Here is a 14,291-nt window from a genome sequence, read left to right on the forward strand (position 1 = left end):
TGGCGGACAAGAAAATACCCAAAACAAACCAAACAAAAACTCCAGATTAAATCCTAATCCTTTTGAAACCTGTCTCCCATACATGCTCTGGAAAAGGGCAGCACAATCAATCAATACTAGACAGGCAGGACAATCTGTGCTTTATTTCTTCTTTGAGCATCAGTTCCTAAGTCAGTATCAACACTTCTTAAATATATGTCTTGCTCTAAGGATGTAAAATTTTAGACCTGCTGTAATATTTCCACAGACACTCAAATCTGCAAGTGAAAAATGTGACCATTTGGAACCCTAAAGTTTATAATTTCTCAGCAGGAGCTGTGAGAGGTCTCTTTCTAGAAAAGTGTGCAATGGTGCTTTTTATTGTTGGTTTAGATTCATCAGACACAAGAAAACTATAAGACTGACATTCCTCTGCTCTCTCTACTTCGCATTCAGAAGTGGATGCTGCATTTTCACAATACCTTTTCTGGAGGGACTGCATACAGCTCAGGCATTAGCACTAATCCATTCTTCTCTCTAATAAGTATTCCTTCCAGAGCCTCTCTGTACTCTTGTACCTGGAATTATTTTTAAAAGAGAGTGAGAATTCACATTACAGTCCACAGAACTGAAACAATAAAGTATTTTTGAACAGTACTTTTTTACTGCAAGTTCATATAATTAAGAAAGAAAAAAAAAGGGGTGGAGGAATCATAACTTGCTGATGATGGAAGAACAGGGCTCAAATTATCAGATTGTTCCAGCATTTCAATGTTATGAGAAATATGGAACACTTGTCTTTAATCTTAACACACTGCTGCAGTACAAAACTTCCAATATATTCCTATTGAGAAGTCACTGGAACAGATCCTGCATGGAATTTTCAATGGATGACAGTGCAGTGACACAGAAATCAGACTGCCAGTATCTGTCAGAGTGTAAGGAGTATAAATTATTAGCTGTATGCCATGAACATTTGCCTATGGCTTACTGAATCCTGTTTTCTAGGATTGGGAAATCAGTTCCTCTTAACTGATTTGATTAAAATTTTGTCACAAGAAAAAGTTAAAATAGAGCTTAAGATATGTTTAAAAATATCTAAGTTCACTGAACAGCAAATCATCTTGCTCTTGTGGTATTAGACAACATATTAGGAATAGCAGACTGTTAAGAACATGTAATACTTTTTTTTTACCAGATTCCTTAGCTTGTTCCATTTATTAACTATCTATTCCAAGTTTTTACTTCAAGGGAAACTTTCCAAGCACTACCAGCACCTGCCTTAGAAATCCTTTTTCTGCTATTCCTGAGTACAGTGGATCACTCAAAGTAAGGTACCCAGGTTCACATACACTGACATTTTCAGTATCCTATCCCACTCCACTTTTTTTGAGTCCTCAGGATGCTTATTTTTCTAGCGAAACCATTTTGTTGCAGCAGTAATTGGGGACTAGACACTCACCTGAGTGTCTCAGTGACTCATTCAGCTATGTTTAAACAGTGGAAACTTCAATTGCCCTGACCATGCCCTAGAAAAGTCCATCTGCACACCAAAAAAAACAACGAGGTACATACTATCCCAGATAATCCAACTAAGATCTAGAGACCACTTCAGGAAGTGGTATTTTGTTGGCAATATTTAAGTTTCAGTAAACTTTCTGATTTTCCCCCTCACAAAATAATGCCATTTCTCTCTTCACCAGACTACTTTTACTGCATTCATTTTATGTGTCTAGTGTTAGGAGGAATTTCACTTGATTTGCAATATCTGATACAGACAGAGGGCTCTTTGGTCTGAAACTCTCTGAATTTTTTCAGATAACATTTCAAATTTTAAAGGAGTTTAGCAATCTCCCATCCCTTTGCATACTAGGCAATTTTAAATCACATATAGTCTTAATTTCTTTCAAGCTACCAATCTGCAGAAGTTCTGGTATGAATGCATTTAGTCCTGGCTACTTGCTGGTCTTTAACTCACCAATACTCCCCAGGTGCCACCATAACCTCTAGAGGGCTACATCAATTTAGTTCCACTGACCACAGTAACAGCACGAAGTGACTTAGGGAATTAGTGAAAATGAAATTGTCCCACATAAGCCAATACCAAATCTCTCTGAATGTACAAAAAGACTTAAATTACTATGAATCTTGCTCTCAGCAGCCAAGCCAGAGAGGTTGGGGAAAAAGAAGCTTGTCTCATCCTGAAGTAATTGTGAATGGGGCATCAAAGTTGGTGATAAGACAAAACCAGGCAAATAAACCCTCTTCAGCCCAGTTTCACCACCCCAGCCAACAGAGCCACTCAACCTGGTAGGCAGAAGGCAACCAGGCCCCAGTGTGCACAGCCCTGCTGCCTCTCTACCACATCATGAACTCCCCAGGAAGGTGAAATTGGCTGAAGACTATTTCACTCTGCTAATAGGGTGGAATATCCAAATAATACCCCAAACAAACACGGAACAAAGTTACAAAATACTGTGGGTAAATGGTTATGCAATTTGAAAGCAATTTCTTCTTTCCTCACCTGAATTTTGTCCTCATTAAATATTCCATCAATTAGGAAGTATGTCCAGAATACTGGCCACTCACATTCAATATTCTCAAAGAGCTTGAGCTCAGCAGGATCATAGTGCAGCCTGCTTGGATCCTAAAAAATTCAACCACGCTCATTTAGTCACAGTAAATAAGTCACTTATATTCCAATCATAATGGTAGTCTATTTTATACAAATTAAAGCATAGAAACAAATGAATCCACCAGAAATAGCTTCCATGCAGTCTCTTGACTTTGTCACTCTCAAACTCATTTAATGGTACTCTAGACAAATTGATCCTTCCCAGTCTCAGGATCTAAGTGTCTCCCAAACGATTTGGCTCTGCCTCAGTTCAAAGATATTTTGGGATGTTTCAGAGATACTACTTTATCTTAGAAATCATAAGCATATCTAAGGGTTAATTTCTGACAGAATTATGAATTAAGTTCTGTCCTCAATAACTGTTTTATAAACCCTTAGCCTCTCTCAAATATGTGTCTTTCCAGGTTGGATATCTGGATTACCCCCAAATCCACTAAGATGTCTTAGCAGTGGTGGAGAACTTCACCCCTTCATGCAAATAAAATATGTCTATAAAGAAGAGATAAAATTCTTCCCATGTTCTTACTGAAAATATACATCATAAATATACATCAGAAGTACCTCTCTGGGTGTCTTGTAACCATCTCGGAGAAAGCGACAGCAGCCATAACGGCCCTGTAAAAACAGATATCATCGTAGAAAATTTCCCATACACTTCTTCCTCACAGACTAATGTCAGCACAAAGGTATGTTTTATTATTTATTATTATTATTTTATTATGTTTATATATTTTACTGGTCACTTAGGGATCTTCCTCCCTCTCTTCATGCATAGATGAACCAAGTCTAGCAACACTTGTTTAATTAGGATTTTTGGTTTAGAAAGAGGTTCTACTTCTCTCTTTGGAAAACAAAAATAAAGTCAATCCTTACCTGCAATTTGGATATGATTTCACTCTTGGTAACATTAACAAGGTTTACATCCTCCACTGCAAAAGCTGGGTAAGAAATAATAGACAGAAGGCCAGCATCTATCTCCTTTGACGTGGATGCCCTTGGCAACATGGAGTACAGAATAGACTGAGCAAAACAAGAACAGAAGAGGGGGGTGTAAAACAATTTACCTACTTCAAAGAAACTATGACAAGTGCAAATGAGACTACACTGTTTGTAAACTGACAGAGAAGTCTGTACAGTTATTTTTAACTGAGTTAGACTGAGAATGCTTCAGTTTCACATGATCTACTAGGAACAGGGTAAACAGCATAGCCTGAAGATGTCCTTATTATGTTACATTCTTGGCTTAGTTAATCAACATTTCATTTTTAAAAAAAGGGTGTTAGGTTTTCCCCTAGTAAAGCAAAGAGCAGACTAATTTTTACCTGACAGTGTTCCACTTCATCAGGAAGAACATGAATCACTGATTTGTGTCCTCCATGAGCTCCAAAAAGATCTAGTTCATCAATTGCTTCCAAAGCAGCCTTCAAAAAACCAAACAACAACCCAAAATCAATAAATACCTTTTAAACCAAGTATATACCCTAGCACTTGTGCTTAATCTCTGAAAGAAATTACATAAGACAGCAATTTTCCCCACTGACATTCTTTTCATCTTTAAAGGGAAGCTTGGCAATATTTTAAAAAAGTAACTATTTCTGGTTTTCAACTAGTAGGATAGAGGATTGATATACCAGTGATTCTTCCTACAATTTAAAGGCAAAGCAAAAAAACCTGGGAGCTGGGTTTCCACTGAGACATCATCTAAATATTGACATACTTAGTAAAAAAATGCTTGTCCTGTCCTATATTCAAAAATAGCCTCCTTTATCAGTGTGGGGCCAAGACCAGCAGTCTCTCCCTCTTGCAGTGCACACAAGACCTAACAAATCCCGCTGAAAGGCAAATACACCTTTGACCTTAACAATATTTGTCTTCTGTCTGCCCCTCAGACACCATGTAATGAGGTAGTTGTTAATTGCACGTTTGCATTTATGGCTTCTGAGCTTCATTTAGTATCTCTGTGACCCTGTGCTATGAGGGAATCAGAAATATCCACTTTCTTTTAAGTATATCTTCATTCATTTTTCTCTCTAAATTACTTGTAGAAAATTTATTTAACTGATATTCTGTTGTTTTTTTACAATTTACTTCTGACTTAATCTTACCATGACAACATCACATATGATACTGAGGCTGACGAATTAAGGAGGGAAGAAAACCAGAGACTTTATAAGACTGCACCTCACTGAACCTGTCAGATTTATGGTTCAATTAATCTGGGACACTTCTTGTAATTCTTGGAACAACTGTGCTGAGGTCTTTCAATGAGAGCCATTATCTCAAAGATTTTACACTAAAAAATACTCATACCTAAACAAAAATTCTTATACAATCAGTTAACTACTGCAGTGGCCAAGAAGACCATACAAAGAAAGCCATCAGGCTTGTCAGAGCCCTTAAGCACAACAAAGCAGCCATGAAGGAGGTGTCAGGAAGACATTCTCACTTTGGCCATCCCTACGGAGCTTGCATTCAGTTCAGGGATTCCTTGGTTTGTCTTATCACCACGTTCCCAAATTCCATAATCCTGTAACAACATCATCAAGAACAAAATGGCACGATTATATACAAAAACAATGTTCTGCCCCCTGTCCCACAACAACTCCCCACCCCTACATGAAATTAGTTTATTATTTGCCTTAAAAAAAAAAAAAAAAAAAAAAGAAGAAGAAAAGGGGCTCCAAGTCTCAAAAGAGATCCTTCTCATGTTTGAAAAGTAAACCCCAGCAGGATCACAGTCATGAATCACTGCCTTCATAGAACACACAAAGCCTTTTATCCCTCTTCCTGTGCATGTTTCTCACCATGTCCCTTCAACTTGGTTTGTTAACAACCTGCCCTTTCCAGACAGGCCCACAAGACTTATAGTTAGACATCAGGAAATAATATTAATTATCAATAAAACCCCCTATTATTATGATAGAACAAGTCATCCATGCAGCAGTAAATCCTCCACAGCCCTCCCAACATCTCCAAAGATCCTGCTCACAATGTAAAGTACTGACAGGTTCTGATATCTTCTCGTGGAAAAAACAAGTTCTTATTATACTTCTCCAGCAATAAATAATTTTCCACCCACGCTGGAGCAGTGTTCAGATGATTTACATATAAATTACTACGTACAGCAACTTTGTAGGCAGCCTCTATGTAAAAAACAAGATTCTGGATAAAGGTAACTTCATCAAGGGTGAAGATAATACGTAGCCCTGATCAAAAGAAGGAAAGAGAATAATTATATTGTATCAGAACTGCAATAGCTCCTCTTCAGTGAGTTTCATGCTTTTGTTTACTTGCTACCAATCCCTGCTCACTGAAATCGACGGAAAAACTCATCCTGATTTCCAAAGGTGAGGCAGCAAGCCTCAATACTTGCTACTGACAAAATACTTCAAACCCTACCAATACAGACTGTTTCAAAGACCAGCCAAAAACCACCTCTGTGAGGGTGACACTCAGACCATGGGTATAAAGCAGAGGCACCTGTGCCAGCTCTGTATCCCCAGAGCAGTGCACACCAATTCCTGCAGCTCCCCAGCCCTCTGCCTGCTTAGTGCCTAAGAATTTTCAAGATGACCAGGTGCCTGCTCTGCAGGGATCAATTGCAAAGGGTTTCAAGGGCAGAAAAACATGTAAGAAAACTATTCCTTATCCTCACAGGAGGAGCACGAAGAAGAAGAACACAAGATAAAACAGCACCAGTAAAAGAAAAAACTCTGATGGCACAAGTGCACCTCACTTGATGTTGCCACTCTCTGAAGAAATGTGGTTGCATCCGATGAAATCTTTAAAGATGAGACTTCTCTAACATGACTCTAATATCTCATGTATTCGATGCCTTGATTAAGGGCATAGACATTGCCAATTACTATAAACATGAAATTCCAAAAAAGGCATATCTCTTTTCCAGAGAAACATTACTTGCTTCTGAGTAATAATTATATGAAGATCTTTAGAGCTGGTTACTATTTTTTGTCCTTTTAAAATAAATGCTGGAATAGAAGAGGCTGCAGTAAAAGGCAAAAATATCTTCTGCTTACCTGATGCAGTCATCTGTGCCAAGAAGAGCAGGTAGAGGGAAGTTGCATCCACTTGTAGATGCCCCCACTGGTCATCCCCAACCACCGTGGCACAAGTTGCAGAGTTATACTTGGCATGGAGGCAGTCTTTGGTACTCTGAGTGCGTTTGAACTTCTCTACCTTATCTACCTAGAAAACATCACAAATCTCAAATCTGAAACATTTTGGAATAAATTCTCCAAATTATGTCAAAATTAACATTCTTAGGTGAGGAGAATCTTGAGGTCTTAATCCAGTTACCTCACTCAGTTTTGAATGATCAGAGGGCTTAAACACCACTCTGACTTTAGACTCCAGTTAAATCCACATCTCTACAGGAAAGAATACGATTAAATTACCTTGTTGAGTTCAGATCTAAACTACAGCATGCATCTTAGTGAAAATCAGTTTGCAAAGATAAAGCTCTAATTTAATCTCAAAATATTACTTGGACAAGAAGTGGAAGCAAGGTCAGTGTTTTGCTCAAGAGTTTTAAGAAGACTCCCCACACCATCATCTGCACAAACACAAGAACTACACGCTTCAATGAAATGCTTTGTACATACAACATCTACTAATTCAACTCAATCTTATAGCATTACCTGTCTCATCATGCACTGCAAGAGTCCCCGCATCAGCTTCACAACATTCTGCAGGAACAAAACAGACCAGTGACACTTTCAGCCTCATCAGCTCTCACAAACAACATTCAAAAGTGGCCAAGTTCACACCCTCTACTAATGCCTTGCCAAAGATAAAAAAGAATGTGTATTTGCCCAAAATGTTTCGTATGTTTTTTTTTTTTAAATATGCTGATCAGATTTTATTCCTTCATCCCTATCTAGGAGAAGTCTCTTCCCAAAGGTCCTCTCTAAACAGTGGAACAACTCTCCGTGGTCCTTCTATCCAGCTAAAGGAAGTAAGAAGAATGCTATGTCTTGTAAGACTATTAATACTAATAATTTTTTGAGTGACAGATCTAGGGAACGTTGGGAGATGACTTCAAGACATTGACATGACTGCAAAATCTGTAGAGCTTCTTCCACTCTTTATACAGTACAACAAAAATCAAGTGACTGGTAGAGAAAGGGCCATAAGTGTGAATGTAGAGAAGTGCAAGACTGGGCATTAAATAATCAACCCTACCTTTTCACCCCAAAAATATAGCCTCAAAATATGGTCATGCAAACTGAGTCAAGGTTATTCTGTCACCATGGACCTCCCTGTTTCGAGCAGGACATACCAGAAAAAATATACCCAGTGACTCCTAAACAACATCAGGACACCAACAGTCCCTCACTTCCCATTTAACCCACCTCTGCCTACACTCTCATTTCTGATAGTCACATTCCCAGGTGCAGATTTTAGTATTTGACTGTGTGAGTCCCCTTCCAATTCTCCAACACAGATCTTATCAGTCTGGAGACTGGTACCCTCTCTGCTATGATCAAACACACCTACAACTGTGCACAACCCCTGTGCACATTCCAAAGACTTGTACTTTAAATGGCATGCTTCTCTTTATGGAGAATAATGGTCTAGCAGATAAATTGCTGCAAGATCCAACCAGCCTGGGCCTGAGTTTCTGCTCCATAACACACCTCACGAGGGGCCTCAAGGTTTAATCAGAGGGAGGCTTGTAAATTGGAGCACAAAATCTCTCAGAAGCCTAATTTTCAACAATCAGCCAACCGATGGGAGTTTGACTTCTACATATTTTTGTTTTGTTTGCAGTTAAATTCAGATGTTAGCCTCTCTGCCATCCAGTTCTTCAAATCCTCCTTGCCAGAAGGTTGCCAGGGATACTGCACACCACACACCTCATGGATGTTGCTGTCTTTGCAACAAGACACATACTCTAAGCTGGGAAAGCCCTGTCAGATCCCAGACACAGCAGCAGTGCAAATGCATTCTCCAAAAACACTAGAGTAAGAAAACCCAAACAGTGGAACTGGTTTATGCCGAGCCTTGTCGCACCTGCTCGAGCTCGTAGGCTTTGGCTTTATCCTCATCCCGGTCCGCGTTCTTCCGATACGCCATTCCCAGCCCCCACACGGCCAGGATGCTGTAGATGTTGTCCCGGACCCAGGCATCCTTATGGTCCGCCCCGGCCGAAAGCAGCCCCGTCACTGGGTTCTGTCCACGGCAGAAGGAGTAAAGAACAAACATTACCATCTCAAGTCCCATCTGCTAAGAAGCAACACTTCTGTGTGTATTTAAGGGTCACAAACTAAAGATGATCTCATGCTAAGTGCACACTGTGGCTGCTCATGATTTCACAACAGAAGTGAGATCCCATCCTTCTTTCCCAAACTCACACAAGTGAAATGCAGAACTTATTTGAACATTTCAGGTTGTAAAGTTTACAGCATCCAGCTGGACATCTTCATCAGCAGCTATGTCACTGAGTGAAATTCAGAATACATCAAGGAAATGGAAATTTAAATTTTACATATTTATGAGGAAAATAAGGCATTGAGTTATCGCTAGAAATTGAGTGTGGGATATATGCTCCTCTATGTAACTGGTCTGTGGCACAATCTCGAGAAAGTAAAAAACCATTAGTGATCTTCTAGGAGATTAAAGAAGTATTTCTATATACCTGCCCACTGGGTTTATAATAGCTAAATGAAAGCAAAACCTTTTTTATATCCTCCTTTGGAAAACGTACAGGAAAAAATTTCTGAAGGTGTTGAAAAGCAGCACGGTCTGAAAAGCAGAGCACTGAGTAGTCTCCTGCAACCCAAATACTCCATTATATTTTTCATTGCATGATTAATTCTCATCACTTCACTATCCTCAATTCTTTTTAGACCATCTTTCTTGGCTGTACACTCTTGACGAACAAAATAAATGAGACAAAGAGTCAAAAGTTCAATAGAACTTTCAATCAAATCAAGCCTTTACAGAAAATTTCAGTGAATGAAGACCAGTTGGTGGGGCTGGTGTGACAAGGGGCAAAGATTACAGTAGTAAAGGCCAGTTTTACAAAAGTAAAATTTAAAAGGATACATCCACCAACTTTTCATTTCTCTCACACAATGCGGGGAGAAACTCAACTCATTATTTTTTAAAAAGTTGGTTTGAGGGGGAGGGGCTTTAGTTACAATTTTCTGGTCTCTGCAAGTGACCACTGAGCAGCACAGGGGAGACAGCCTGACAGCATGACCCAGCACAGTCAGCCCTATTGTTATGGTTTAATACAGCAATGCTTAGTGGCTCACTCAGAGTAGAAATGAAGTTCTGCTGCAACAGCCCTGCCTCAGCAAGGTCTTACAAACCAAGTAACAGCTGAAGGACCCCTACTCACCTGTCTGACTGGGAAACCAGACCATATGAATGCAAACAGCTTAAAAAACTTCTCTTTGATCTTGAAAAGTCCAACAACGAGTCACAGAAGTCCCAGTTCAGCACTGTGCCCTCATGACAAAACCCAGGATCTCAAAAGGCAGACCGCATACTCCCAACGTTTGTAGAGGACACTTTGTTTCCCTCCCTCCTATGCAGGACAACAAATGTCTGATCACCCACAGCCCTAGCTTGATAGAGATCACCCAGCTGTCTGAGAAATGAGCATTTTTATTTTTCCCTACTCTCCATGCTAGGCTAGCTGCCAGCTGGGAAATTAAAATGTCTCTGTGTACCAAAATGGAAATCCCAGAGAAATTGCCCATCCAAGACTTTAAAAGCTTATTCAGCTGCTAGGGAGGGATTTGCCTACCTCAAGAGGTTGCATTAAACACATCCACAGGCAGCTATCACCATTTCATCACCTTTGATTCCTCTACAAGTTGGTCTCAGATTTTGGGGTGCACTGGGGCTGGTTCTCATGGATTGACTACACATTAACGTCTTTCCTCATGCACATGCAGAATGTTAGCAGAACAATGTAATATACTGATTCATATTTTAAGTGGTTTTGTATTGGCTTTTTTTATAGTGTCTTCTCTTAAAAACTATTACTTTCTTCTATTACCTGCTGACGCCATATGAAAACAACAATGCTTATAAGGTGCTAAGGAACACACAGAAACACTGAGTGCACTTAATCCCACTGATGTCAAAAGGATTTTAGCTTAGCTAGTACTTCAAGCATTCCATTTATGCAGTGATGGCTAATTAGACCAGCAGGTCTCATCCTGCAAATCACACTGCACATAAGATCCACAGAGCAAAGAATTTTATCAGCACCATGAGCTGCCAGCTGAGAGCACTGCAACAGAAAGCTGATTGGTGGACTAAGACTTTAAACTGTTGTATCGTGCCCAAACCTATTTTTAAATCTATCTGTCAATCTGGAGACAAAAAGGCCCCCCAACACCCAAACCACAAAACACATCAGTTCCTACAGGGCAGCAGGTGTCAATAAGAACTTCAGCAGGACAGGCACAAAACCAGTGGAGCTCTAACAAGGGCAGCAAAGCAAGTAATTTAGCATCTTGCTGAAAGGTGCAAATTAAGCAGATTATCTCATTGATCTGTCAGGTGAAAACTGAGGTCAGCTCTACCAAAGCTGATTTGCTTGTAAAACCAGATGTAACACAATGCAAGAGAGTCTTGGGGATGGTCCCATGCAGGGCCAGGAGCTGGACTTGACGATTCTTGTGAGTCCCTTCCAATGTGATTCCATAACACACCTGGGGTTACCCACAAAGGTATGAGCTTTCCTTATCAGGTCCATATGCTTTTCACTTATAGTACCATAGCAATACTTAAAATGTACAGAGATGTTAAGTTTTACTATTTCCTAATCTTAAGATTCACATTTTTTCCTTATGTCATTCAATTTAACAGGTGTAATAAGCAGCTGAGAACATCCTTCTGATGGTGCTTTTCAATGTCTGCTCTGCTTCAGCACCAAAGCATCCCTCTGACCCCTGTTCCTGGGGGTACATGCAACAGATGGCAGGCCCCTCACAGACAGGAGCCAGTAGTCTGGTCTTATCCTCCTTTTACAACCTTGAACAGGATGGTAACTATCACTGTGCATGCTACAGGGACTGACAAGGACAATGCAACATCTGCAAAACAGGAAAAGGTTTGCTACTGACCTGATCCTGCAAAGTGCCACACAGAGAAAACTGTCAGCCCTGCTACAGTTGAACCTGTCCTTTGAACATATCTGCCTAGTACCACAATATCCTGCACTAAATACTGCCTCTAAAATCGCATTGATTTAGAGGGATTGGAACAAGCACAAGATCAATTGCTGCTACTGAGAAACCTGGCTCCTGGTGTATTAAACACCTGCTCAAAGCCCAATGTTCTGCATACACTCTATGTTGTCCTTGCTGCACCTCACAGAGGTGAGTGTGTCCCAGCCCTCTGCCAGAGCACAGCAGCTGATGTGCCAAGGCTGCATTCCTGCAGCCAGGGATGTGAGGTGCAGGGTCACAGTCATACATCACTCCCCAGCTGAGCGTTTTAAACACCTTCTGGTTCTTCTGCCAGGCTGTTCCTGGGCAAACCCATGGCTAAAACTCACCTCCCTGGCTCCTTCCTGAGAGGTACTAAGAAGGCAACAGCAGCAGTGAAGCAGCAGCATCCAAGCCCATCCAGCCACAGACTTTCTGCTCCCAAGAAAGACACAGTTGCATACGGCCCAAAGACAACCTTCCTAACTTGCCCAAGTAAGCACCGCATCTCTTCACCCAGCTAAACACAACATTTTCAATCTATTGCAGTGAAAAAACCAGAAAGACTATAATTATAGGGAAAAAAAATTCTAGAAACATACCTTGAGCATCTCTCTGGGTCTTCTTGAGATACCACTTTTCCTCTGCCTTGATGCTAGCCTGTGACTTGCTTTCCACACAAAGAAGAAAACTTACCTTCTTTCCCCACCTCTGAATTCTCCCAGACATTGAGCCCTTAGTGGAAAAGGCAATATATAGTCATGAACACTCATCCTCTTGTTTTAAATAGCAATTACAAAATTCTGGGTCACCAGTATGAAGCCCTGTATTATCATTTACTTACTGTTTTTACTATTGTTAAATATTAATATCATCAAGCCTTTCACGGGACATGTTTGTGCTCCGAATCTCAGAGGCTCCAGGTATCCCTTAATGGAAGCTGTTATCAGCATCCTCATCTTATAAACAAGGAAATCAAGGCAGACGTTGGAAGCCAAAACTACTTGCCCAAGGTCATCTTGCTGACAAAAGGCAGAGATGGGAACACAACTAAAAGCTTCTCCTGCAGCCCAGCACAACAAGAGCCAAAAATTATCTTCTCACATCATATATACCAGTTCTTGCATTTGTTTCTACTAAGCCTACAATAATTAGTACGCAAACACCAATTCACAGGTGTTTGGACCCTGTGCTCGAAACAGCCACTGACAAAACAGCCACTGACAAAAATCTTACTGACCAAAGTGCATTTGGGCCCCAGCCTCTTCTTTCACTTCTTGCAACTCTCATCAACAAACCATATTTGGTAACGGATCTGTGCAAAAAAACCCTGCTGCTCATCTTTATATACTGGATTGTTTTAACCAAAGCATGACACTGCTGAACACCTGAGTTCTCAGCGTACACCTGGGTGAAGCAAGCACACGAAGCAGAGAGCACTGCGCTGACCAGAAAACACACGGAACACAGGGTGGAGAAGCACCGCCCCCAGCCATCCCTGGCATTTTCGTTGTTCCGCAGACAGCCCCGCCTGACGCTCCAGAGCCTCAGCAGTGCGGACAGCGGGAGAACAGACTGGAAGCTCTGGACGTGCCCCGCGGCCACACGTGCTGCGGGGAGCACGCAGGGATCCGCACCGCGCTGTGCTGACAGGCACGGCACAAAGTCCTGCTCGGGACTCTTATCTCACACGGGCTAATTCTCCTGTTACTCTGTGTTTGCCTATATATATACACAGTGTGCACAAAGGGTGGGTGTATATCATATGGCCATGAAGACACTGTATACACAATACTATTATTATTATTTACAAGCTCAGACTCGCTGTTTTCCACACAAAGATTTCCAAGGTGCACTTACACAAGCACCCCCAGGATCCGGCCGGCCTTAGCATTCCCCGCGCTGCTCCGCAGGCGGGGGCGGCACATGCGGACAGGAGACAGTGCTCCGGCCGGAGCAGGGACGGATGTTCGTGTCCCTCCTGCAGCCCCCGCCCCGACAGCCGCCCCACGCCCCGGGCACGGCCCCACCGCGCCCGGCAACCCTAGCCCCGAGCAGGCATCCCGGGGCGGCGGCCGCTCCTCACCTGGTGGCAGAGGATGGTCCGCTGGACCAGGCGGGCGTAGCCGTCCAGGCGCACCCCCGAGTTGCTGCGGCTCCTCATGGCCCCAAGGCCGGCGCAGCTGCCCGGCCCGGCCGAGCTCGGGGTGGCGGTACCCGGAGATGGCGGCGGCCTCTCCCCGCCCTCACGGCGGAGCGGGGCGGGGCGGGAGCGGCCTCCGCCCTCAGGCACCGCGGGGACACGGGAACACCGCTGCACAGGGACCGAGAGGAGGAGGGGCCGCCTGGCGTGACAAAAGCCCGGCTGCATTTGTAAAAAACAGCATCGATTTTATACAACCTCTTCGTAAGTTCGTATGATAAAGCTGAGAATGCTAGAATATTTGTTGGAAGCTTTTCTTTCCCCCAGCCCCAAAAAACCCGAC

At 42.0% G+C, this 14,291-nt stretch overlaps 1 protein-coding gene across 3 annotated transcripts in view; it reads right to left on the reverse strand.

The window, feature by feature from the left end:
* Positions 1-14,038, reverse strand: part of PHKA2 (phosphorylase kinase regulatory subunit alpha 2) — a 44,326-nt gene extending 30,288 nt beyond the window's left edge. For 2 of the 3 annotated variants that reach the window (XM_014875812.2, XM_088160248.1), the window contains exons 1-11: positions 13,892-14,038; positions 8,648-8,806; positions 7,273-7,320; positions 6,652-6,820; positions 5,738-5,820; positions 5,061-5,141; positions 3,937-4,035; positions 3,488-3,634; positions 3,176-3,229; positions 2,504-2,626; positions 462-557 (exon numbers count right to left, since the gene is read on the reverse strand). In XM_014875812.2, coding sequence (XP_014731298.1) covers positions 462-557; positions 2,504-2,626; positions 3,176-3,229; positions 3,488-3,634; positions 3,937-4,035; positions 5,061-5,141; positions 5,738-5,820; positions 6,652-6,820; positions 7,273-7,320; positions 8,648-8,806; positions 13,892-13,969 — 1,137 coding nt within the window. In that variant the 5' untranslated portion in view covers positions 13,970-14,038. Of the gene's footprint in view, positions 1-461; positions 558-2,503; positions 2,627-3,175; positions 3,230-3,487; positions 3,635-3,936; positions 4,036-5,060; positions 5,142-5,737; positions 5,821-6,651; positions 6,821-7,272; positions 7,321-8,647; positions 8,807-12,407; positions 12,432-13,891 lie in introns of those variants that run through there. The other variant, XM_088160249.1, reaches the window with a different exon arrangement.
* Positions 14,039-14,291: the final 253 nt, after the last annotated feature.

Source organism: Sturnus vulgaris, chromosome 2 (assembly GCF_052056855.1).
Source record: "Sturnus vulgaris isolate bStuVul1 chromosome 2, bStuVul1.hap1, whole genome shotgun sequence".
Lineage (NCBI taxonomy): Eukaryota > Metazoa > Chordata > Aves > Passeriformes > Sturnidae > Sturnus > Sturnus vulgaris.